The following is a 27,681-nucleotide window of genomic DNA, read 5'->3' as shown; positions in this document are numbered from 1 at the left end:
TTCTTAAATGGAAGAAGTTTGGAACCACCAAGACTTTTCCTACAGATGGCCTTCTCCGGCCAAACTGAGCAATCGGGAGAGAAGGGCCTTGGTCAGGGAGGTGACCAAGAACCCGATGGTCACTCTTACAAAGCTCCAGAGTTCCTCTGTGGAGATGGGAGAACCTGCCAGAAAGGTAACCATCTCTGCAGCACTCCACCAATCAGACCTTTATGGTAGAGTGGCCAGACGGAAGCCACTCCTCAGTAAAAGGCATATGACAGCCCGCTTGGAGTTTGCCAAAAGGTACCTAAAGGACTCTCAGACCATGAGAAACAAGATTCTCTGGTCTAATGAAACCAATATTGAACTCTTTGGCCTGAATGCCAAGCTTCACGTCTGGAGGAAACCTGGCACAATCCCTACGTTGAAGCATGGTGGTGGCAGCATCATGCTGTGGGGATGTTTTTCAAGTGCCGGAACTGAGAGACTAGTCAGGGTCGAGGGTTAAGATGAACAGTGCAAAGTACAGAGTTCCTTGATGAAAACCTGCTCCCCAGCGCTCAGGACCTGGTGGGGCGATGGTTCACCTTCCAACAGAACAATGTCCTTAGGCACACAGCCAAGACAATGCAGGAGTGGCTTCGGGACAAGTCTCTGAATGTCCTTGAGTGGCCCAGCCAGAGCCCGGACTTAAACCCAATCGAACATCTCTGGAGAGTCCTGAAAATACCTGTTTTTCTTTTATTATTATGGGGTATTTTGTGTAGATTGATGAGGGGGAAAAAACAATTTAATAAATGTTAATATAAGTCTGTTACGTAACTAAATATGAATTCAGAAAGTATTCGGTCCCCTTGACTTTTTCCACATTTGGTTAAGTTAGACTTATTATTATTTTTACTAATCATTTCTCCACGATTTTGTGATATCCAATTGGTAGTTACAGTCTTGTCCCATCACTTCATCTCCCCTACGGACTCGGGAGAGGCGAAGGTCGAGAGCCAAACGTCCTCCGAAACATGACCCTGCCAAGCCGCACTGACACACGGATGCCAGCCGCACCAGTGTGTCGGAGGATACATCGTCCAGCTGGCAACCGAGGGCAAGTTGCTGTCGCCTGGCCCGCCACAAGGAGTCGCTAGGACAAGGATATCCCAGCCGGCCATACCCTTCCCAACCCGGACGATGCTGGGCCAATTGTGCGCTGCCTCATGGGTCTCCTGGTCACGGCCGGCTGTGACACAGCCTGGGATCAAACCCGGGGCTGTAGTGATGCCTCAGACACTGCGATGGAGTGCCTTAGACGGCTGCGCAACCCGGGAGGCCCTTCATTACAGCCTTATTCTAAAATGGATAATATGACCGGTGTCAGTAACACTTAGGCAAAAAAAAGTAATAGTTAATAGTCACGATTGCTCTATAGAACATGTAAGCAGCCTAACCAGCTCTGCTAGCGCGAGTAAAATGGTCAGTGAGGTATTCTCATTTGTATCTGGAAGTAGCTAACTAGAAAGCTAGCCAACTTTAGCCAGTTAGTTTTGGTGCTTGGTTGGGACAACGCATGCATTGGCAGGCAAGTTACAGAAGGATGAGCAGGCTATTCCCCATTGTTTATCGGTGCAATTTCGATGGTTAACTATACTGAACAAAAATATAAGCGCAAAAACTTTTGGTCCCATGTTTCATGAGCTAAAAAACAGGGAATTTTCCGTACTCACACAAAAAGCTTTTTTCTCTTATTTTGTTTACATGTTTATTAATAACTCACAACCTTGATTTGGTCTTGTGTAGCAAATTTTGAAATTGTGTTTTTTACATTGGATAAAAGTTGAGACTTTTTGAAAGTTGATAAACTAGTAAACTTACTTTTGAGAAAATGGCCTTTGACTGAATGTTTTAGTATCTAGTGAAGAGCTCTTCTTTGTTGTCTACACCCATTCAGCATAGTTTACACCTTCTTAAGCTTTAGACCCACACATCTCGTTTCGCTCTTGGAGCGTTTAAAGCGCACACTTGGCGCTCTGGCCGATGATTTGTTTAACTCTGGATAACAGGAACAGCCTAACCAGCTCTGCTGGCAACAATTTCATTACTCTTTTTTGCCGACGTTTACTGACACCGGCCATATTCAACGGGTGTTGTACCCTTTAGCTTAAGACATGTAGCTAGGTAAACAACGTGTAAGATCACACACGTAATGTTAGCTAGTTAAACAACAATGAACATAGTGCCAAATCATGTCGTTACTACCCTGCATGAATCTGCTGGGAGCTAACCAATCAGGTTCAATGTCAGCTAGCTAACATTAGGCTCTAGCAAAGCAAACGGTTCTGGAATACGAATAATGTCATACACGTAATGTTAGCTAGGGAGCCAGCCAGCTAACTTTAGCTAGCTAACAGTACACTTTAGCTTGAAATGAAACTACTTTCTGTCAAAATTTGAAACGTGTAATATCTGAAAATGTATCTAGCTAGACTATCTTACCGGTATACATCATCATGCATGATGGACACGTCTCCCTGTAACCGATGCCATGTCACGGTTGCCCTTTGTTTGAAGATGTAATCCAGAGACCGGTGTTTTCTCCATCTCTTTAACTATCATACTCTAATTCCACTGATTTCAAAACTCGATCCTCCAGAAAGTGGAGAATAACACTTATGCAGCTCCACTACACGATACATTTAAAAAAGCTGCGTTCGACAGGGTTACCAACACAGACTGACCAGCTCAAATAGACAGAAGCTTTCTATATGGCAGACCAATCCGAACCCCGAACTCGGTATGTCAAGCCCACTCATTATCTCAGCCAATCATGGCTAGTGGGAAGGTTGCTCTTTTTCTTTGGTTTAACCAACAAGGCTCTTAATTTATCAATTTTATTCTTATTTACAGATGTCATACAAGTTTGTTATTAAGGCACATGAAAGTTCACATGTTCCAGAAGGCATTTCTGCCCAAAAATGCATTAAAAAAAGTAAAATGGCGTGACTTGCGACATCTGCCTAGTTTCCTGAAACGGGTCACATTTATTTACATCCCTGTTAGTGAGCATTTCTCCTTTGCCAAGATAATCCATACACCTGACAGGTATGGAATATCAAGAAGCTGATTAAACAGCATGATCATTGCACAGGTGCACCTTGTGCTGGGGACAATAATGGGCCACCTTTAAAATATGCAGGTTGGTCACACAACACAATGCCACAGATGTCTCAATTGTTGTGTGAGCATGCAATTGTCCACCAGAGCTGTTGCCAGACCATTTAATCTTAATTTCTCTACCATAAGCCACCTCCAACATCATATTAGAGAATTTGACAGTATGTCCAACCGGCCTCACAACCGCAGACCACTTGTAACCACGCCAGCCCAGGAATTCCACATCCGGCTTCTTCACCTGCGGGATCGTCTGAGACCAGCAACCGGGACAGCTGATCTGTCTGTAATAAGGTCCTTTTGTGGGGAACAACTCATTTTGATTGGCTGGGCCTGGCTCCCCAGTGCGCCCCTGCCCAGTCATGTGAAATCCATAAATTAGGGCATAATGAATGTATTTCAATTGACTGATTTCCTTAACTGTAGCTTAGTAAAATCTTTGAAATTGTTGCATGTTGCGTTTTATATTTTTGTTCAGTATAGCTGAAAAAGTTTGAGAGGGTTTATCTAATGTTCCTTTGTTAGATTTTAGCTCCTCTTGCTCTGGCTAGCATTAGATGTTGATCTTGTTGATGTGCATATAGGGAAATATAGCCAAACCTTTTCATTGTTGTTTGATCAATAGGACTGTAAAGTTCCCAAGTGTAAGAGGACTCAAATCAAATCCAATTTTATTGGTCACATACACGTGTTTAGCAGATGTCATTGCGGGTGTAGCAAAATGCTTGTGTTTCTAGCTCCAACAGTGCAGTAATATCTAACACGTAATATATAACAATTTCCCAACATATACACACAAGTCTAAGTAAAGGAATGGAATTAAGAATATATGGATGAGCAATGTCAGAATGGCATAGACTAAGATACAGTATGTACATATGAGTTGAGTAATACAAAATATGTACACATTATTGAAGTGACTAGTGTTCAGTTATTAAAGTGGCCAGTGATTTCAAATATATGTATATAGGCAGCAGCCTATAATGTGCTAGTGATGGCTATTTAACAGTCTGATGGCCTTGAGATATAAGCTGTTTTTCAGTCTCTCGGTCCCTGCTTTGATGCACCTGTACTGACCTCGCCTTCTTGATGATAGCGGGGTGAACAGGCAGTGGCTTGGGTGGTTGTTGTCCTTGGTGGTCTTTTTGGCCTTCCTGTGACATCGGGTGCTGTAGGTGTCCTGGAGGGCAGGTAGCTTGCCCCTGGTGATGCGTTGGGCAGACCCTCTGGAGAGCCCTGTGGTTGCAGGTGGTGCAGTTGCAGTGATACAGCCTGACAGGATGCTCTCCATTGTGCATCTGTAAAAGTTTGAGGGTTTTAGGTGACTCCTGTGGTATTTAGCTACATATTTGCAGAATCCATTCAAGTGTATTTTATGAATGCGTTCTAATGATCTAAAGTCACGCTGTTGCAACTGCCTGTAAACACACAGTCCAGTTCAAAGTGAATGATGGCAGGGCCTTGTGGCAAATGGCTTGTTTGCGTGTAGGCCTAATGTACCTCTGCGCAGATTCTGGACGAGAAAATGTTTTTATTAGGTTTTGTTTACTGCAGTGTCTATTAATTGTCCAAGCGCACAGCCACTTTCCCACACTATATTGCTATAGAATTTTCACAAATGCATTAGTATACGTAATTCCCAAACACGCCTGTCAGAAAATGTAAAAAAATAAAATAAAATCTTCCTGGGAGTGCATATGAACAGATTTTAATGTTGCTACAATGCTGTCAGTTCCACTTTATGTAGCAGGGCTGAAGTGAGGTTCTGATAGCAGAACCCTCCTGGGTGAATCTCCTCCCTGAGATGGAGTGTTAATGGTGTGCTGCTGGATAGGGGTTAAGTTATGGGTCACAGGCAATGGGAGGATGACACCGCTCCTCACAAAGTCCATGTCCATGAGACATGCATGCAGAGGCCAGGGTCAAGGTAATTTTCTTATACTGTAGTTGTGTCTTGAATGTATGAAATCTCATACAAAGTATAATGCAGAGATGCTGATCAGGGATGTTTTCAAACCATTATTTTCTGGTACTCTGCTTGTCCTTCATAGGCTATGAGTAAGTACACAATATTAAAAATAAAATGCTTTTATAACTTATACTGGTAACGATACTTCCAACTATATTGTCTCTTTTCATCAAATAGATGTCAATAGTTTTACAGTCAGCCACGTCACTCCAATTCAATTACTACATTAATATAGGCCTGTCAGTCTCAGGACCTGTCCAAAGCATGTTCATCCCGTCCCATTCCAACCCTCTTCTCCCCCCACCCTCCCTGAGCAGATAAGGAAATTCAGTCCCCACAGGTACGCTGAAGAAAAACACACCTGCTCAGTGCACCTAATGAGAGCTATCGCCTGGACTCTCCTACTGCCTCTGCCTCTCAATTAACCTCCCATCCTCCCCCTGCACACGGCCCTGTCCCCCGGGGACACAGTCAGTCCCCACAGCCCGCTCCCCTGCACAGCAGAACACCTCCTAAAACAGCCTCTACTGGCCCACACACAACTCAGTCTCATCCACCAGCTGTGGGGTTTATAGGAGATTATCCACCTACAATATAGTGTAGATCACAAGACATATGCCTTAGAACTACAGTGCATTGCAGGTAGCCTCTATTACATGCCACGTTTTAAGGCTCACTTGTATGAGTTGTTCCCCGATCATGTGACCCTGACCAAGAAAAGGTCCTGGCCCTAGTTACATAAACTTTTCCTGGTCAAGTCACAAAGGCAAGAACCCTGGGTCCTACTTATAAGATGAGAGGCGGAGAAGCCTTGGTACACAAGGGAGGCTACCCACAGTACCTGCAATATACTGAAGCTTACACAGTGGCCACAGACAGTGATAATAGGGCTGAGTGTGGTAGCTAGCAATCTCTGTGTTGATCTTATCTCAGTGACCAGATATGGGGAGTAGGTGTTTGAAGCGTGAGGAGCTGCTCCTAAGATGTTTTTAGAGTCAGAACCACTCTCTGCACTCCATTCTTTCTGCGTGTCTGTCTGAGGTGGAAGTGGAGTGAGATGTGGTGTTTTATGCATTATGGTTGCACATGCAGTGGAGTCTTAACTCTCGCTCCCTCTTTGTATCACTCTCTGTCTCTCCACTATCTTCCTCCTCTCTTCTAGATCCGATGGGAGAAGAACATTACACTGGGGGAGCCCCCTGGATTCCTACACTCATGGTGGTGGTACGTGCACTGTCTATGTACATTTGACATTTGAGTCATTTAGCAGACATTCTAATCCAGAGCGATTTTACAAAGATGCCCATTTAACACCACACACTGTAAACACACTCTCAGCTGCAATTTATTCACAACATGAAAGCACACATAATGACATGAAAGAATGTGTAGGAGTGAGGAGGTCATTTCTGGGGAACGCTAAGCGCAATGTCTTCTGACGTCAGTGCTGTGGGTTCACTGTACTCTCTTCACTGGATGATGAATAATAAAATGGAACCCAATTCAAATAAGTTCCATTTCCCTCAAATTGGAGCATAGTCAGTATTACTTTAAAAGTTAAGTTATGCTTACTGCGTATGTACAGTCGTGGCCAAAAGTTTTGAGACTGACACAAATATATATTTTCACAAAGTTTGCTGCTTCAGTGTCTTTAGATATTTTTGTCAGATGTTACTATGGAATACTGAAGTATAATTACCAGCATTTCATAAGTGTCGAAGGCTTTTATTGACAATTACATGAAGTTGATGCAAAGAGTCAATATATGCAGTGTTGACCCTTCTTTTTCAAGACCTCTGCAATCCACCCTGGCATGCTGTCAATTAGCTTCTGGGCCACATCCTGACTGATGGCAGCCCATTCTTGCATAATCAATGCTTGGAGTTTGTCAGATTTTGTGGGTTTTTGTTTGTCCACCCGCCTCTTGAGGATTGACCACAAGTTGTCAATGGGATTAAGATCTGGGGAGTTTCCTGGCCATGGACCCAAAATATTGATGTTTTGTTCCCCGAGCCACTTAGTTATCACTTTTGCCTTATGGCAAGGTGCTCCATCATGCTGGAAAAGGCATTGTTCGTCACCAAACTGTTCCTGGGTGGTTGGGAGAAGTTGCTCTTGGAGGATGTGTTGGTACCATTCTTTACTCATGGCTGTGTTCTTAGGCAAAATTGTGAGTGAGCCCACTCCCTTGGCTGAGAAGCAACCCCACACATGAATGGTCTCAGGATGCTTTACTGTTGGCATGACACAGTACTGATGGTAGCGCTCACCTTGTCTTCTCCGGACAAGTTTTTTTCCGGATGCCCCAAACAATCGGAAAGGGGATTCATCAGAGAAAATGACTTTACCCCAGTGCCCAGCAGTCCAACCCCTGTACCTTCCTGGAGAGAAGTGGCTTCTTTGCCGCCCTTCTTGACACCAGGCCATCCTCCAAAAGTCTTCGCCTCAGTGTGCGTGCAGATGCACTCACACCTGCCTGCTGCCATTCCTGAGCAAGCTCTGTACTGGTGGTGCCCCGATCAGTCTGTTATTCGAACTCAATCAGCATGACAGAGTGATCTCCAGCCTTGTCCTCGTCAACACCCACACCTGTGTTAACGAGAGAATCACTGACATGATGTCAGCTGGTCCTTTTGTGGCAGGGCTGTAATGCTGTGGAAAAGTTTTTGGGGGATTCAGTTCATTTGCATGGCAAAGAGGGACTTTGCAATTAATTGCAATTCATCTGATCACTCTTCATAACATTCTGGAGTATATGCAAATTGCCATCATACAAACTGAGGCAGCAGACTTTTTTCAGCAAACTTTTGGCCACGACTGTATACCTGTTATACTGTAAATAGCTTTTATAGTTTCTGGCCAGAGTAAAAAAAACAGCTTACTCATTATGATCTCTTTCCATGATATTCGTAGAACCAGCTTGTGCTGTATTTGTTTTAGCCGACCTGTCAGAGGTGTTAATGCCCCCAAAACTACTTCAGTGTATTTGCTATCTGGAAGTGGTCTGCCTCTGGACTGACAGGCTGACACGTATTTCTCACTGGATGAGAAGGAAACGCCCATGCCTGGGTTCTCCTCCAGTTGACAGATGAAGAGACAGAGAGATCGAAGGAAAGAGAGAGAGACTGGGAGAGAGAGGGAGTGAGTTCACAGGCAGTCTTTGTTTGTCCAGCGCTGCTCATCCTGAAATGCCCCTCTACCCTCAATCTCTGAACAGGGGTCTTTCAGCTGCATTCTTCTCCCTGAATCGCCAACATGCTTTAATTGTGAATCATGTTTACACAGCTCATAATGGCCCTTAAGAGAGCCTGTGTTCCCTCCGTCTGACAGATTTCACTTGAAAAGCTACGAGAGATGCAGACAGATTGACATATACAAACATACCTTTTTTAGACAAAGTTTACTTTCACGTTGCCTAACCCTCTAGAGAAGTTGTAAAGTCTCAGGGTTTGTTGATGTGCTGAGACATGGTTTGAGGGAGCCTCGTGTGTGTGTGTGTGTGTGTGTGTGTGTGTGTGTGTGTGTGTGTGTGTGTGTGTGTGTGTGTGTGTGTGTGTGTGTGTGTGTGTGTGTGTGTGTGTGTGTGTGTGTGTGTGTGTGTGTGTGTGTGTGTGTGTGTGTGGTCAGGTTATTCGCTGAGCAGGGCCCCCGTGGAGGGTTCCCAGCTAGCACATTTGGTTCCTTGGAAGTTGTGGGAACGTATGTATTTGAGTTTCGCATTGGTTGTGGTAACGAAGCCTTATGTTTTCTGACTGTTTAAAAAACATTACATTTTACTGTTCTTTTATAGAAAATAGTTTTTCGGTGGCAGGGAGGTTCAGAGAGCATTTTACTCCAGTTCCTTAAGTTTTCCTGGGAGGTTTTATTGACGCTCTGAAAGTGTTTTAATAACACTGCTAGCATATTTTGGGTTAACTTTTTTGAATTCCAAGCACTGCTACTGTATAGGACACATTGACATTCCTTTCCTAAGGCATTAATCGTGGAAACACATTTATTTTTTTATCAGTGAGATTCAAAGCTATAATCTTCTGTTCTCTATCCATGGAATTAGTCCACTGCGCCACCAGGATAGAGTTAGCATGCCATGTTTTTTAACATATACAAAGTTGTTACATTTTTGTATATTCAAACAGACCCCATTTCAAACTAAACAAGCACTCATTAAGATCAGGTGTGGCCAAGATTAGTGGCTGTGCCAACACACCTGAACACACTTAACAAGTGTTGAAAAAAAGATCCTAGAAATTGTCCATAAGCATAAAAAGCTTATTTCTCTCAAATGTTGTACAGAAAAATGTTTACATCCCTTTTAGTGAGTCGTTTTCTTTTTCCAAGATAATCCATCCATCCAACTGACAGGTGTGCATATCAAGAAGCTGATTAAACAACATGATCATTACACAGGTGTACCTTGTGCAAGGACAGTAAAAGGCCACTCAATGTGTAGTTTTGTCACACAACACAATGCCACAGATATCTCAAGTTTTTAAGGAGCGTGTAATTGGAATGCTGACTGCAAGAATGTCTATCAGAGCTGTTGCCAGATAATTGTATGTACATTTTTCTAGCATAAGCTGCCTCCAACATCGTTTTAGAGAATTTGGCAGTATGTCCAACCGCAGACCACGTGTAACCATGCCAGCCCAGGACTTCCACATCCGGCTTCTTGATCTGCGGGATCGTCAGACAAGCCAACTGGGTTTGCACAACCAAACAATTGCTGCACAAACTGTCAGAAACATCTCAGGGAAGCTCATCTGTGTGCTCTTCGACCTCACCAGGGACTTGACCTGACTGCAGTTTGGCGTCGTACTGGCACGCTGGAGAAGTGTGCTCTTCACAGATGAATCCTGGTTTTAATTATACTGGGCAGATGGCAGACCGAAGGTATGGCGTCGTGTGGGCAAGCGGTTTGCTAATGTCAACGTTGTGAACAGAGAGCCCCATGGTGGCGGAGGGGTTATGGTATGGAAAGGCATAGGCGACGGACAATAAACACAATTGCATTTTATCGATGGCAATGTCATTTTTTAAATTTAACCTTCCTTTAACTAGGCAAGTCAGTTAACTTCTCTAGGATAGGGGGCAGCATTTTCACGTTTGGATGAAAAGCATACCCAAATTCAACTGCCAGCTACTCATCCCCAGAAGATAAGATATGCATATTATTAGTAGATTTGGATAGACAACACTCTGAAGTTTCTAAAACTGTTTGAATCATGTATGTGAGTATAACAGAACTTATTTAGCAGGTGAAACCCCGAGGACAAACCATTCAGATATTTTTTTTTTAGGTCACTCTCTTTTCAATGGGTTTTCATTGGGAATCCAGATTTCTAATTGACCTTCTTGCAGTTCCTACCGCTTCCACTGGATGTCAACAGTCTTTAGAAATTGGTTGAGGTTTTTTCCTTTGTGTAATGAAGTACGGCCATCTTGAACAAGGGTCACTTGAAGTGTACTGTTAGATAAAGGAACGTGACCAGAAAGCTAGCTACAGTTTGTTTTAATCCTGTATTGAACACAGATCATCCCGTCTTCAATTTTATCGATTATTTACGTAAAAAAATACCTAAAGCTGTATTACAAAAGTAGTTTGAAATGTTTTGGCAAAGTTTACAGGTAACTTTTGAGATATTTTGTAGTCACGTTGCACAAGTTGGCACTGGTGTTTTTCTGGATCAAACGCGCCAAATAAATGGACATTTTGGATATATATCGACGGAATTAATCGAACAAAATAACCATTTGTGATGTTTATGGGACATATTGGAGTGCCAACAAAAGAAGCTCGTCAAAGGTAAGGCATGAATTATATTTTTATTTCTGAGTTTTGTGTCGCGCCTGCAGGGTTGAAATATGCTTCTCTCTCTTTGTTTACTCTGTTGCTATCCTCAGATAATAGCATCATTTGCTTTTGCCGAAAAGCCTATTTGAATTCTGACATGTTGGCTGGATTCACAACAAGTGTAGCTTTAATTTGGTATCTTTCATGTGTGATTTCATGAAAGTTTGATTTTTATAGTAATTTATTTGAATTTGGCGCTGTGCATTTTTACTGGCTTTTGGCCAAGTGGGACGTTAGCGTCCCACATATCCCAGAGAAGTTAAGAACAAATTCTTATTTACCCTGGCCAAACCCTCCCCTAACCCAGATGATACTGGGCCAATTGTGTGCCACCCTATGGGACTCCCGATCACAGCCGGTTGTGATACAGCCCGGGATCGAACCCGGGTCTGTAGTGACCCATCTAGCACTGTTAAAGTAATGAAATACCAAGAAAATTGTGTTTTTTTCAAGTGCCTTAAATGTGCTGAGAATGTTACAAAGCCAAGCAATTATTCTGCACCATTTCCAGAAAGTTGTGGGAAGGTTGTTTGCAAAATAACCATAGGACAACCACATTCTAAGAAACATATGGTTCTCAGAATGTTATGTGCTAGCTGGGTTGTCTGTCTGGGGCTGCAGAACTGGATGGGGAGGCTCACTGGACCCCTCCCCCTTCACCAGGACACCTCCCCCTTCACCAACCTCCTCCCCCAAACAAAGGGTCCAGATGGTAAGGGGAAGCCAACCCCTCCCCCTCTGCTCCCACTCCCTCAACCTTTGTCTGGAGGCCTGTCCTTTGTTTGCAGAGAGACCCCTAACGGATTAACTCCTTACATTCCAGTCTCTTTTGTGTTAACCCAGGGTGGGGGATTTGGCTATTTTTCTTCCCTGATTCTGTCTCAAGCAGGTTCCAGTTGGGCCGTGCAGGCCTGAATGGGCTGGGGGGGGGGGGGGGCTACAGGTTGCGGTGTGTTGGAGGTGGGGGTCAGTCATCCACATCTGTTGTTATGGACGCAGGAATAAAGCCAGGGTTCCGAGAGGGGTGCAGGTGTTGATTGTTTCATTAGCCCTCTTCATTTGTTGACCAAATCAATTGTTTTAACCAGTTTTCAATGGACATCCACTCGGTCACCCTCTCAGAACCTCACCACAATACTATGTACACGGATCATCCCTCAAATTGCTTCCAGCTGAAATTCATCCTTGCGAGGGGCAAAAAAAAGAAGTTCAGCAAAACAGACTTGCCCTATCCTAAATCTCCTGGTTATATTTTATAAAACAGGTATAATGAGGCTGAAAGTGGGGCTTTGTGGTTCCTTTCAGCCCGTATATGTCAAGCAGAGTAGATCTGTAATAACTGTCAGAAAGAGAGAGACACTAGATCAGGTGTGGGCAACTTTGATGGGAGTCGGGGCCACAAAAAAATCTACTCATCATAAGGGGCCGCAGTGGCTCACGGGTCTGCATACCCACATCCATAACCACACATTCGGAAAGTAACTTTTTCTACATTTTGTCACATTCCAGCCTTATTTTAAAATGGATAAAATACATTTACCTTCATCAATCTACACACAATACCCCATAATAACAAAGCAAAAATAGATTTGTATACATTTTTGCAAATTTATTACAAATAAAAAATACCTTATTTACATAAGTATTCAGACCCTTCATGAGACTCTAAATTGAGCTCAGGTGCATCCTGTTTCCATTGATCATCCTTGATGTTCCTACAACTTGATTGGAGTCCACCTGTTGTAAATTCTATTTATTAGACATGATTTGCAAATGCACACACCTGTGTATACAGTTTAAGTCGGAAGTTTACATACACCTTAGCCAAATAGATTTAAACTCAGTTTTTCACAATTCCTGACATTTAATCCTAGTAAAAATGCCCTGTCTTAGGTCAGTTAGGATCACCACTTTTATTTTAAGAATGTGAAATGTTAGAATAATAGTAGAGAGAATGATTTATTTCAGCTTCTATTTCTTTCAACACATTCCCAGTGGGTCAGAAGTTTACGTACACTCAATTTATATTTTGTAGCATTGCCTTTAAATTGTTTAACTGAGTCAAACATTTCGGGTAGCCTTCCACAAGCTTCCCACAATAAGTTGGGTGAATTTTTACAGAGCTGGTGTAACTGAGTCAGGTTTGTAGGCCTCCTTGCTCGCACACGCTTTTTCAAAGCCATTTTGCCACAGCTTTGGAAGTATGCTTGGGTTCATTGTCCATTTAGAAGACCCATTTGCGACCAAGCTTTAACTTCCTGACTGATATCTTGAGATGTTGCTTCAACATATCCGCATAATTTCCCTGCCTCATGATGCCATCTATTTTGTGAAGTGCACCAATCCTTCCTGCAGCAAAGCACCCCCACAACATGATGCTGCCACCCCCGTGCTTCACGGTTGGGATGGTGTTCTTCGGCTTGCAAGCCTCCCCCTTTTTCCTCCACACATAACAATGGTCATTATGGCCAAACAGTTTTTTGTTTCATCAGACCAGAGAACATCTCTCCAAAAAGTACGATCTTTGTCCCCATGTGCAGTTGCAAACCGTAGTCTGGCTTTTTTATGGCGGTTTTGGAGCAGTGGCTTCTTCCTTGCTGAGCAGACTTTCAGGTTATGTCAATATAGGACTCGTTTTACTGTGGATATAGACCTTTGTACCGGTTTCCTCCAGCATCTTCACAAGGTCCTTTGCTGTTGTTCTGGGATTGATTTGTACTCTTCGCACCAAAGTACGTTCATCTCTAGGAGACAGAACGTGTCTCCTTCCTGAGCGGTATGACGACTGCGTGGTCCCATGGTGTTTATACTTGCGTACTGTTGTTTGTACAGATGAATTGCTCCCAAGGATGAACCAGACTTGTGGAGGTCTACAACTTTTTTTCTGGCGTCTTGGCTGATTTCTTTTGATTTTCCCATGATGTCAAGCAAAGAGGCACTGAGTTTGAAGGTAGGCCTTGAAATACATCCACAGGTACACCTCCAATTGATTCAAATGATGTCAATTAGCCTATCAGAAGCTTCTAAAGCCATGACATCATTTTCTGGAATATTCCAAGCTGTTAAAAGGCACAGTCAATTTAGTGTATGTAAACTTCTGACCCACTGGAATTGTGATACAGTGAATTATAAGTGAAATAATCTGTCTGTGAACAATTGTTGGAAAAATTACTTGTGTCATGCACAAAGTAGATATCCTAACTGACTTGCCAAAACTATAGTTTGTTAACAAGAAATTTGATGAGTGGTTGAAAAACGAGTTTTAATGACTCCAACCTAAGTGTATGTAATCTTCTGACTTCAACTGTATATTTAAGGTTCCACAGTTGACAGTGCATGTCAAAGTCCAAACCAAGCCATGAGGTCGAAGGAATGGTCCTAGAGCACCGAGACAGGATTGTGTCGAAGCACAGATCTGGGGAAGGGTACCAAAACATTTCTGTAGTATTGAAGGTCCCCAACAACACAGTGGCCTCCATCATTCTTAAATGGAAGAAGTTTGGAACCACCAAGACTCTTCCTAGAGCTGGCTGCCCCCGGCCAAACTGAGCAATAGGGGGAGAAGGACCTTGGTCAGGGAGGTGACCAAGAACCTGATGGTCACTCTGACAGAGCTCAACAGTTCCTCTGTGGAGATGGAAGAAACTTCCAGAAGGACAACCATCTCAATCAGGCCTTTATGGTAGAGTGGCCTGATGGAAGCCACTGCTCAGTAAAAGGCACATGACAGCCCGCTTGGAGTTTGCCAAAAGTAACCGAAAGACTCTCAGACCATGAGAAACAAGATTATCTGGTCTGATGAAACCAAGACTGGCCTGAATGCCAAGTGTCACATCTGGAGGAAACCTGGCACCATCCCTACGGTGAAGCATGGTGGTGGCAGCATCATGCTGTGGGGATGTTTTTCAGTGGCAGAGACTGGGAGACTAATCAGGATCGAGGGACAGATGAACAGAGCAAAGTACAGAGAGATCCTTGATGAAAACATGCTCCAGAGCGCTCAGGACCTCCCACTGGGGCGAAGGTTCACCTTCCAACAGGACAATGACCCTAAGCACACAGCCAAGACAACGCAGGAGTGGCTTCGGGACAAGTCTCTGAATGTCCTCGAGTGGCCCAGCTAGAGCCCGGACTTGAACCCGATCGAACATCTCTGTAGAGTCCTGAAAATAGCTGTGCAGCGACGCTTCCCATCCAACCTGACTGAGCTTGAGAGGATCTGCAGAGAAGAATGGGAGAAACTCCCCAAATACAAGTGTGCTTGTAGCGTCATACCCAAGAAGACTCGACTGTAATCGCTGCCAAAGGTGCTTCAACAAGTACTCAGTAAAGGGTCTGAATTCTTATGTAAATGTGATATTTTTATTTTTAGTAAAGTTGCTGAAGTTTTTGATTTTGCTTATGGGGTATTGTGTGTAGATTGATGAAGGTGTAAAAAACTATTTAATACATTTTTGAATAAGGCTGTATATATTTCACTACCGTATATCCATTTTGGCGCGGCAGGTAGCTTGGTTGTTAGAGCGTTGGGCCAGTAACCGAAAGGTTGCTGGATCGAATCCCCGAGCTGACAAGGTAAAAATCTATCGTTCTGGCCCCAAACACTGTTCCCCTGTAGGCAGTCATTGTAAATAAGAATTTGTTCTTAACTGACTTGCCTGACTTGCTGAGTTAAATAAAATAAAAAAATGTCCAGAGGAAATTCAGGTGTCTTATCAGAGCTGTGTACATACCGCCACAAGCAAACACAGCGCACTCAGAAAACTGTACAAGATCATTAGCCAGCAATGATACTCTCACCCGGTAGCAGTCTTTGTTGGTGGTGACTTTAACTAAGCCTGTCTAAAACACATTTTCCCAAAATATCACCAACATCTATCCTGTCACACATGAGGATTCAGTGTGCTTGACCATGTATACACCAACATCCGTTACAACGACAATCAGAACATGTCTCTCTGTTCCTCCTCCCCGCCGACAAGCATCAACTCGAAAGAGCCATCAACACAGAGAATATTGAGGTGCTGGACAGATGAGGCAGACTCAATGCTGCAGGATTATTTTGAGAATGCTGATTGGAACATGTTCAAGGTTTCACCAAGGACTCATCCATCAACATTTGAGGAATATGTATTGTCAGTCACAGGCCTCATTAGGAAATGTGTTGTTGATGTTGTACCCACAATAACAATCCGGACATACCCAAACCAAAAACCCTGGATGAACAGAGATATCCGTACAATGCTGAAAGCCTGTACTGCAGCATTCAATGTCAGTAGAACAAACCCTGATGAGTCGTTCAAGGCAAGCAGGTACGTGCTCCGCAAATCCATTAGGGATGCAAAAATACAAAGGCATATCCAGCTGTGCGGTGCCCACTGAAGCCTTCCTCCCAGACGTGCTTAACACATTCTATGCTCCCTTCAAGGCAGACAATACGAGCCATCCAGGAAGAGACTCGCTTCTCCAGACCACTAGGTGCTTTTACGCACTGAGGCTGACATGAGTAAAACTCTCAAAAGTGTGAATACTAACATAGCCACCGCCTCAGGTGGCATATCCCCCTAGTTGGTGCCAACCAAATGGGTGGTGTCTTCTCAGACATCTTCATCCTGTCCCCGTCCCAGGCTGTAGTCCCACCTGCTGGACAACCATTGTCCCAGTGCCCGAAAAACAAGGTGACATGCCCAATGACTATCACCCTGTCGCGATCACCTCTGTTATCATGAAGTGCTTGGAGAGGCTTCAATTTGCCTACTGCTCCAACAGATCCACGGAAGATGCTATTTCTATCGCTATTCACAGAGCCGTAACGCATCTGGACAAGAGGAACAACTATGAGAATGCTGTTCATTGACTACAGTTCAACATTTAACACTATTGTTCCCTCCAAGCTCGACATCAAGCTCAGAACTCTGGGTCTGGACACCACCCTCTGCAACTGGATCCTGGACTTCCTGACGCGCAAGTCACAGGCTGTAAGGATTGGCAACAACAACACCTCCAAACTGACTCTTAACACAGGGCCGCCCCAGGGGGTGTGTCCTCAGTCCTCTGCTGTACTCCCTGTTGACGCACGACTGCGTGGTTTAGCACGACACCAACTCCATCATCAAGTTTGCTGACGACACCACGGTTGTAGGCCTGATAACCAACAATGACGAGTCCGCCTATAGGGAGGAGGTAAGTGAACTGGCACTGTATTTGTATTTATTAAGGATCCCCATTAGCTGCTCCAAGGCAGCAGCTACTCTTCCTGCCTTATAATGCTGTGAAAGGATCCAGGAACCCAAATGATTTGGGTAGATCCCATCCTCTTTATTAAACAAGCTTTGTTTCCAGAAGGTATCAAAATTGAAAATAAATGTTACACCCACATACCTGCAATAGGCACGTAGCGAGTTATGGAGGGCTAAAAGTCTGCTGAATGTTCAATGCCATGATTTAGGGAGGGCACAGGGCCAGAGATTATGGGGCGTTTGTTGGTGTTAAGCAGAGACCCAATCAGTTCTTTAAAATCCATCTTCAGCTGTTCTTAGCTTTCCTTCATAATTTCATTGAATCCCACATGAACTATGATAGACTCATTTTCCTGATGCAGGTTTAAAATGTTTGGGAGCAGCTTATTGATGTCCTATACTGGTGCTCCTGGATAGCACAAACGTTTTTACTCAAGGGACTGAGAAATATCTCAATATCTCCCAATACAACGGCCGGGGAAGGGGATGGAGAAATACACCCATTCCTACCCCTCACACAATTTGTGGAACCTTTCAAGGGCCCACGAGGAGCAGATCGCATACACCCGCAGCTCCCAGGGATAAGTCCAGACCTCCAACAGCAGGCAAAACCCCGTCAGATCCAGAGAGAGGGAAGAGAGCCCGAACCCGATGACGAAGCCGCTGTTGGAGTCAGCACAGCTGTCGCAGACCCAGGTAGTCCCAGCGATGAAGGCGCAGGTAGATCAGGCACCAGGGTGGTGAAGCTATTTCTCATGTCAATCTGCTCCGGACCTCTCACTAAACGGACCTCCGTTTAGCAGCATGCGGCTGCCTTTGCTTTCCACGACTTGTGACATGGGACCTGCGCTGATTGGAACAATCCTCTTGCTGTTCTCCATCTACTCCACTACAAGATGGAGGAGAAGCAGATGGAAACAACTTCCTTAGCAGGAAAATTCCAGGTAGCATAGGCCATTCGGATAGGGACAGATGACAATGCAGGGATACATCCATTAAGCACAAGCTGCGTCTGGCCACAGGAGTTGAAGACTCGTTTGCGTTTTCCCCATAAGTTCACGCAGAGTTGAAATTTGCTTGCTAAGGATGGCCACCTGATTCCTGTAATCCCCCCGCAAGCAAACAATTGCCACATTTGAAATTCCGGATTGTTAATATTGTCCCGGACAAGAGCATAATAAAGACAGCTTCTACAGCGTTGGAAACATTTGTTAGCCATTCCAGAGTCCACAAAACTCAAACGGAAAATCACAACTTATATATGATCCCCAATCAGAGACAACGATAGACAGCTGCCTCTGATTGGGAACCGCACTCGGCAAAATAACAAAGAAATAGAAAGCATAGATTTTCCCACCCGAGTCACACCCTGACCCAACCAAACATAGAGAATAAATAAGGATCTCTAAGGTCAGGGCGTGACACCTGACCATTGAGCCTCCCCATGTTAGATTAATAAAGGAGTTATTCTATTGTATCTCATCTTTAACAATATGCACACAACATACATTTCCTTTTATTCTTTCTTTCTTTGGCCCTTGTCAGATGTTGAATTTATTAGCGAAGTCCGAGGGGAGTGTTCCCAGGGATTTATAGAAGAGCTGATTTACATGGCGTGCTGTTTTAAGAGCTACGGAGTGCCTGTTTCTCTTGTTGTCTCACAACGCAAGCATTAATACCAGGAGAATAGCAAACTTCAGTGGGGTAATAAACACTCTGAAAGGTTTTGTTTTCTTCTGCCTTTGATTGTAGTGTTTTGTCCCATTAAGAGCAGCTCAGGCTGATAAGAGTATTAGCAGCCATAGTCAACCTGGCTTTCCCTCTTCTCCTCTTTCTCCTCTCCTTAGCATGGCTTCTCTGTTGCCTGACAGGAACTCACCCCAGCCTAGAGTGTGTGGATCAATGCCTAGACCCCTTCAACCATGTGTCTCTGTTTACTCTGCCCATTATGGTGGAAGGCACATTGTTACCTCCAGGCGTTGTCAGACTACAGTTAATTGCAATAATTATCATGATGGTATTTAATTGTTGTAATTGTCTTGTGAATGTAGATGCTAATTCGTTGTTCGGGACACAATGAAGTGGAAAGTGTGTATGTCCTGTTTATGCTGTCAGTCCACATTTCCACATTGTTTTTACTGGCATTTAATTTGAATATGGCAGAATTTGCATGCCTTCTAAACTGGACCAAGAATCTCACACCCAGATTGATCTTAGGGATTCCACACAGCCAAGTTAATTTATTTAAAGGAGTCTAAGGAGAGAGTGCATCCACAGTATGAAAATCTTCAGTTGACAAAAAGAAACTGCTGAGCTTCTCAACCTGTAGGTAGCTAGTCTTAACTAGTCGTAGTGTACCTTTTTAGCCGTGTTGCATGAGCAGTCCCACCCAGATATGATCTACTTAAGCAATAAGGCCCGAGGTGGTGTGGTATATGGCCAATATACCACGGCTAAGGGCTGTTCTTAGGCACAACGCAACATGGTATAATGACCATATACCACAAACCCCGAAGGTACCTTGTTGCTATTATAAACTGGTTGCCAGCGTAATTAGAGCAGTAAAAATACATGTTTTGTCATATACAATCTGATATACCACGGCTGTCAGCCAATCAGCATTCAGGGCACAAACCACCTAGTTTATAAGTTACTATTTGAAACTTTGGTGAGTGTCAGGTTATAATCACCCTGCTCTCCAGTCCCCATCCCCTGTTTGCACCTAGTTGTGGCTTTTCAGTAACAAACTCTAACGTGTGTCTTATTTCATTTCCCAGAGAGCTGATTGGATTTGAGATGATCCCGCTGTCTCCCTCCGGCAGGCAGGCACAGCTCTGACAAAGCTGCAATCTCTTTAACGGCAGTTGATAGATATGATAATGCAGCCTGGCTTTATTGTCAAGTGACTGAGGGGCAGGCTTCATGACCCCTTCAACACACACGCATGCACGCATAAAACATGCACGTACGCACGCACAAACACACACACCTCTGTTCTCGATCTCTCCCTCTCCTCTCTTTTTCTCTGTGCTGTGCATCAGCCTGTCCAGCTGACCCAGACAGTGCACACCTGAGAGCAAAGGCCAGGGGCTTGTAGAAAATAGCATTTCTTCACCAGAAATGCTTTGTTATGATATAAAACAGGGAAGTTGTATCTTCACTACTTTACTGTGCTTACACAGTAAGAAGACAGTACATGCAAATGTACCTTCCATATGCAGTAAATACATATGTTTAGCATCACTCTATATGAATTGTAACAAAATATCTTACACACGGTTATGGGTGATCAGCTAATATTTTCTGCTCCATTTTGAAGTCCTATCAAGTGCTCAGTGTATCACACGTTGTTAGAAGTCTGGTTTTGCTGCCTCAGCAGAAAGCATGCATATCGTGGAATTTTCGTCTTTGAATGGATTGGAAAAAGCGTAACATTGCTCTTGAGCCCCAGTCAGATCAGCAGCTTTTATGTGCTATCCATTAAATCAATATCTTAGGTGAAAGAACAATTTAATGTGGACCAGTTAAACAGGTGCTTAATTAAGTAATTAAGAGTGTATTTGGATTGGAACTTGGTGCCCCTTGCAGCCCTTAAGTGCTGGATTTGCCTTAATTAACAAATATAATGCCTAATAGATCATTAGCCTGCAGCTCTGGCCAAGCAGAACGATAGCTACATGAAATGGTTCAATTAGATGACCTCACCTTGCTGAAGCTCTGAGGCGAGCGGTGGACTAAAATAGTTTTTTTTTCATTCACTTTATAACTTCAGCTTGATCAAGTTTCACTTCGTGATAGATGGTATTTTAGTGTTACGTTTCACACATACACATGTATACATTCAGTATGTGTCCCATGAGGGAATCAAACCCACAATCAATCAATCAAATGTATTTATAAAGCCCTTTTTACATCAGCCGATGTCACAAAGTGCTATACAGAAACCCAGCCTAAAACCCCAAATAGCAAGCAATGCAGATGTAGAAGCACGGTGGCTAGGAAAAACGCCCTAGAAAGGCAGGAACCTAGGAAGAAACCTAGAGAGGAACCAGGCTCTGAGGGGTGGCCAGTCCTCTTCTGGCTGTGCCGGGTGGAGATTATAACAGTTCATGGCCAAGATGTTCATAGATGACCAGCAGGGTGAAATTATAATAATCACAGTGGTTGTCAGCTGGCTTTTCATAGCCGATTATTCACAGTTAGAGACAGCAGGTGCGGTAGAGAGAGCGAGTCGAAAACAGCAGGTCCGGGACAAGGTAACACGTCCGAAGAACAGGTCAGAGTTCCATAGCCACAGGCAGAACAGTTGAAACTGGAGCAGCAGCACAACCAGGTGGACAGGGGACAGCAAGGAGTCTTCAGGCTGGGTAGTCCTGTGGCATGGTCCTAAGGCTGAGAGAGATGTCTCAAATAAAGACTTAAAGGTTGAGACCGAGTCTGCTTCTCTCACATAGATAGGCAGACCATTCCATAAAAATTGAGTTCTTTAGGCCCTGCCTCCAGCTGTTTGCTTAGAAATTCTAGGGGCAATAAGGAGGCCTGCGTCTTGTGACCGTAGCGTACATGTAGGTATGTACGGCAGGACCAAATGGGAGAGATAGGTAGAAGCAAGCCCATGTAATGCTTTGTAGGTTAGCAGTAAAACCTTGAAATCAGCCCTAGCCTTAACAGGAAGCAGGAAGAGTAATATGATCACATTTTTGGGTTCTAGTCAAGATTCTAGCAGCCGTGTTTAGCACTAACTAAAGTTTATTTAGTGCTTTATCAGGGTACCCGGAAAGTAGAGCATTGCAGTAGTCTAATCTAGAAGTGACAAAAGTTTCTGATTTTTGTAATGTTACGAAGTTGGAAAAAAGCTGTCCTTGAAATAGTCTTGATATGTTCATCAAAAGAGAGATCAGGGTCCAGAGTAACGCCGAGGTCCTTCACAGTTTTAATTGAGACGACTGTACAACCATCAAGATTAATTGTCAGATCCAACAGATCTCTGTGTCTTGGGACCAAGAACTAGCATCTCTGTTATGTCCCGAGTTTAAAAATTTTAAAAATTCCGCCATCCACTTCGTTATGTCTGAAACACAGGGTTCCAGGGAGGGCAATTTTGGTCCTTCACCATGTTTCATTGAAATGTACAGCTGTGTATCGTCCGCATAGCAGTGAAAGGTAACTTTATGTTTTCCTGAATGACATCACCAAGAGGTAAAATATATATTGAAAACAATAGTGGTCCTAAAACGGAACCTTGAGTAACACTGAAACTTACAGTTGATTTGTCAGAGGACAAACCATCCACAGAGACAAACTGATATCTTTCCGACAGATAAGATCTAAACGAGGCCAGAACTTGTCCGTGTAGACCAATTTGGGTTTCCAATCTCTCCAAAAGAATGTGGTGACCGATGGTGTCAAAAGCAGCACTAAGGTCTAGGAGCACGAGGACAGATGCTGAGCCTTGGTCTGACGCCATTAAAAGGTAATTTACCACCTTCACAAGTGCAGTCTCAGTGCTATGATGGTGTCTAAAACCGACTGAAGCGTTTCGTATACATTGTTTGTCTTCAGGAAGGCAGTGAGTTGCCGTGCAACAGCTTTTTCCCAAAATTTTTAGAGAAATGGGAGATTCGATATAGGCCGATTCGTTTAAAAAAATATATATTCTGGGACAAGGTTTGGCTTTTTCAAGAGAGTCTTTATTACTGCCACTATTAGTGAGTTTGGTACACATCCAGTGGATAGGGAGCCATTTATTATGTTCAACATAGGAGGGCCAAGCACAGTAAGCAGCTCTTTCAGTAGTTTAGTTGGATTAGAGTTCAGTATGCAGTTTGAAGGTTTAGAGGCAATTACTATTTTCATGAATGTGTTAAGAGATAGGATTAGCACCATGCTCCAACCAACTCAGTCATGTGAACCATCCCCAACTGTTGTTAATGTTGTGTAAACTGAAACTATCTGCATGTTTGCTGTACTCTGACGTCTATGTCCAACCATGTTCTCTGTCTCTCTCCTCTTCTCCCCACAGTGTATTCTGGGATCTGTACTGCGCTGCTCCAGACCGGAGGGAGACATGCGAACATTCCAGCGAGGCCAAGGCTTTCCACGATTATGTGAGTCAACCTGTCACTGGTGTTGTGTCAGAGGCACGGGTGGCCGTCGTTGTCGTGTGTGTGTGCGCTATAGAATGTCTATCTGTAATCCAAGTTAATTTCTCAATATCGAATTAAGACATTTGCATACATGATTGTTTTGGTCACGATATGAATGTAGTTTTGTTTGGTCTCTGTAGCGTCTCTTACTGCAATAGGTTCTATCCTCCTAAACTCAGTGAAACAGTGTCCTGGCTACCTCCCTCACTTCCTCCCTGTGACCCCTTAGAGCTTTACCTAAACTGTCGGCTGAAGGTGAAATGTCAGGCCACTGCAAGGCTTTTATTGGCCTTCTCATGTTTTCAATAAAGGTCGGAGCAAATAAAGCAGCTGGGTGAGCTGTTGGCCTGGATTAAGTACAATGCTGTGGCCGATGGATGGGGGTGGCCTGGGGGTCATGGGCTTGCTCTCCCTGACCCTCTCATCTGCAGAAGAGCTGGAGCTTCCACTGGCGCTAGCACTGATGTGCTGCTTGAACATGTGTGGAGGGCCTCAGAGTGGCCGGCTTACAAAAGGAGGCTCTTTGTTGACACAGCCCTTGGACTGCAAATGACCATGTTAATGAGCCCACTAATTGTGACCTCTAGCTCATTGGCAGGACCTCAATGATTGAAGGTTAAGCTGCAGTCCTCTTACTTCATCTGCCTCACTCAAGTCAAATCCGTTAGATTGTTTTATCACTGCTATACTTTAGCGTACAATTATCATTTTCTGGTGTTTTGGCTCTGCTAAATAGTGGTATTACATACATACCCTTTAATACATTTAAAGTAAGGATCATGCAGCTAATAGGTTATGTTGGTCAGACTGTATTACTACTAGCTTATCATTCACCTGGCCGTTAGGGAAGGAGCTCTGGAAATGGATCATGATGGTTCTATTTCTGCACTGGACATTTCATTTAGCCGCTTTCTCAATTCTGTGCAGTTCCGCACTCCCATGTAGTCTGACAAGTATGAACAGACCAGACCTCATCAGAACAGACTCATTTGTTGTGAGTGTGTATTACACCAGCATAAGATTAATTACATGGTTAATTAAACCCCATGGTTAATTAAATCTGACAAGTGTCTCCAATTAATCTATATGCCTAATCATTCCCAACACCTAGCCTATCTCCCGAGGTATCTAGCTACCTGGGTGTCTCAACAGTCAGCTGCCCTGCACGCGCACACACAACGTTTCTCATCCGACATGGTCTTCGTTCGGCACCTAACCCACACGATTCACACAGACACGTGTCCTTGAGACTTCCTCCCTCTGCTCCATTGTCCAGATGTGGGGCTCTATTCCAAGGTCCTCTGAGGGATCTGTCCTACCCAGTGGTCAGCCCAGGGTGGTCAATCAGTGTGGACGCTGTGGGGCTCTGGGGAATGTCACTGGGGCTCAGATGTCCTGCTCTTTTGTTCTAGTTCAAGGATTAATGTCCAGTTTCCCTTGACCTCTGACCTGGCTGAAGTTTAAAGGGTCAGAGTGTATCCGTCTGTCCGGCGACCTCCAGATTGATGGACTGAGAGGGCTCTGTGTGTGTGAAAGGAGTACACCAATATCACTGGTCATCAAATTTGACAGTAAATGATTGTTGTTGGTGGTCGACAAGTTTGTACTAATTGGAGATGTTTATCTGTATATTTGTATTGGATGGATTGAGCAGGTTATTGAGAAGGTTGGACTTTATGAAAATGCATAACCATGAAATGTTTTAATGAGTTTGTCTATAGTCAAATCTTCCCCATCCGTCAGTCCTGTTCATTTCCATAACTCTGTCAGTGTTGCTGGTGAACCCGGCATGTCTGTGTGTGTTGGCGTTATGGACAGACAGACACAGGGCTAATGTTGTGTGAAGAACCTTATCTGGGGCTGTGACGTGGCTGTGGCGGGGGGAACGGGGTGTGGGGGTGGAGGCGTGAATCCCCTGGGTCGCTGCCCTGCGGCCTGTCTCTGTCTGATTAACTCCAGCCCCTCCGATCCCTCTGGACCAGCAGTCTGATCAAGTAGCTATCGCGGCCCGGCTGATAACAGCCCTATTCCCCCGCCGTGTCTCCCAGGATCACAGGGACAAAAACAACACGACTCCAGTAAGTCACTCTCACAGGAGAAACAGAAGACCTTCTCTCTGGTGTTAGACTGGATATGTATGGGTCCACACGTTTAGATGCCATCTCTGACTGACTGGGTCAGTGTCAGGGTATTGTTGAGGAGTGGGGCTGTTGTCCAAAGACATGATGGTGGCCCTGGCTGGGTTAGAAGGAATCCACCATGACCCAGGGTGGAAGAATTTGTAGGCCCTCCAGTTTGGAGAAGATAATGGAATATAATGTGATAATCCTCAAATCTGAGGGGTAGTTCATGGCTAATCCCTGGATTTTGGTGGGATTGTGACTCTGGCTGGGCTCCCGGAACTGGAGGACTCTGTACCCCTGGATGGGAGAACCAATGTGGTACAAACCTACACACACACACCCTAAACACACCACACTGTTATACTGAACATGGAAGTGAAACACAGCCTTAGTAGATTTGTTTAAGTGATATTTTCCTTTCTTCCTAATTGTTGAAACTGTGTTCACTCATGTTTACTTACTGAGAGAAAATCCATGTTCCTACTTGAATGTGGATGTTCCTCAAAAGAGGAGTGGTTTGTGGAGGAAATGTTTTTTATTAAAATAATGAGACGTCTTTTGGTAATTCAGACTGAGTGATGAAAGGAATAGAGGCATAAATGATGAAGAAAGTCAGAAATGCACGACACACACAAACACACTAGCAGGAAATTATCATGCTGGGAGGCCCCCATCATTACAGACTTTGTTCTTTGCACAAGCTAGAGATCATGACCCCACACATCTGCGGTTCTTGCTACTGTGACATCAGCGCCTCCGGAGTGTCACTGATTTAGTGACAGTAGTGCGTCATTCAAAAAGCAATGCCTTAGTGCTCCTTTCTGGATAAAGCTCCATGCTTGTCTATATGATTTGTGGATTGACTGATCATTTAGCACGCTATGAGGGAGACTCTCCTGTCAATGGAGGTGGGGAACCTTTCAATGAACAAGTAAAGGCAGATAATAAAGGCAATTTTTTTTGTTTTGTTTCTGATAATTATCAATGCATTCTGAAAATTAGCAATTGCTTATCATTGAGCCCTGAACTCTCTGAAGTTTTCATTTTAAGCTTTGATTTGGCTTGTCGCTGGGCCGTTGAGTTGTGAGCAGTGACCAGAACTCCTCAGCCACACAAAGAACTCCAGACCTCTCCTCTGTCTACTGTGTGCCTCAAAACAGGTCCTCTTGCAACAGGCAGTAATGCAATTCATTATGTTGGTCTGTGTGACATGATTTTCTATTGTAAAATGTCACTTTGACACCTGCGCTGACTTGAATACCTAAGTGTGATAACACTTATATACAGTCCATGATGGTATAATGTAGGGGTTTGCTGGGTGTCAGGGCAGGCGAATGATGGGGATGTGTCTGGGATGACACTTTTCTGTTTCCTTTTATGGTTCGGTCAGAATTGCACTTGATAGGGAATAGTGTATCATTTGAGATGTAGCCAAGCTGTAACAGACTTGAGTGTCCAGCAGGACTGAAACAGGTGGCTGGGGGGGCTTCTCTGTAAACAACAACCATTGAGAGGCCACCCTTTTCTCTCATCCACAACAGGTGCTCACTTTAAAACCATTCTGTTTGCCTCTGTATTCCCTCCTTCTCACCTTCTGTCCTTGAAAACAAAATCTCTCATCCTACGCCTTTCTCTTGCCTCAATTTCTCTTAGGTGTAATGCACAGTCTTTCTCACTCTGCTACCCCCTCCCACTCCTCGTCTCTGTCCCCTCCTTATTCCTCTCCCTCTACTCTTCCTCCCTCTCTCTCTGAGGAGATTGATTGGGTAATCTGTCTCGCTCGGGGAAGGAGAGAAGCGGGATGACGACATGGAGGAGAGAGATCTTATTCATACATATCCCCCTGCATTATGGTGATATGTACACACTGTAATGGCATGCTCTCTCTCTCTCTCTCTCCCTATCTCGCTCTCTCTCGCAGCGCTCGCTCGCTCTCTGTGCTACTCTGGCAGGTTCCTTCTCCTCCTCTCTTCCTGTCCTCTGTTTTCCCTAGCTATCAAACAGTTTGTCTCTTGGCTGTGGGCTGACACCTGTGAATGAGTGGGGCTGTCTTTCTGCTTTGTGTTTACTGTTGTCTCCCATCCTCTCTTCTCTCTGCTTGGAATGAAAGGGCCAGTTCACTTCTCATGTCTCTGTATGTATCTCTGTGTAGACGTTTCCTAGCTGAACCTCAGAACAAACGTTTGAAATCTTGTGCCCCCGAGCTGTA

The 27,681-nt window shown here is 44.2% G+C and overlaps 1 protein-coding gene across 2 annotated transcripts in view; it reads left to right on the top strand.

Annotated features, from left to right (window-relative positions):
* LOC139578337 (single-stranded DNA-binding protein 3-like) overlaps window positions 1–27,681 on the top strand; it is a 149,574-nt gene that overhangs the window by 41,373 nt on the left and 80,520 nt on the right. For both annotated transcript variants that reach the window (XM_071405786.1, XM_071405787.1), the window contains exons 3-4: window positions 6,276–6,337; window positions 23,226–23,310. In XM_071405786.1, coding sequence (XP_071261887.1) covers window positions 6,276–6,337; window positions 23,226–23,310 — 147 coding nt within the window. The remainder of the gene's footprint in view (window positions 1–6,275; window positions 6,338–23,225; window positions 23,311–27,681) is intronic.

The sequence above is a fragment of the Salvelinus alpinus genome, chromosome 6 (assembly GCF_045679555.1).
Source record: "Salvelinus alpinus chromosome 6, SLU_Salpinus.1, whole genome shotgun sequence".
NCBI lineage: Eukaryota > Metazoa > Chordata > Actinopteri > Salmoniformes > Salmonidae > Salvelinus > Salvelinus alpinus.
Note: the sequence above shows the minus strand (reverse complement) of the source record. Positions and strands in the feature narration are given on the sequence as shown.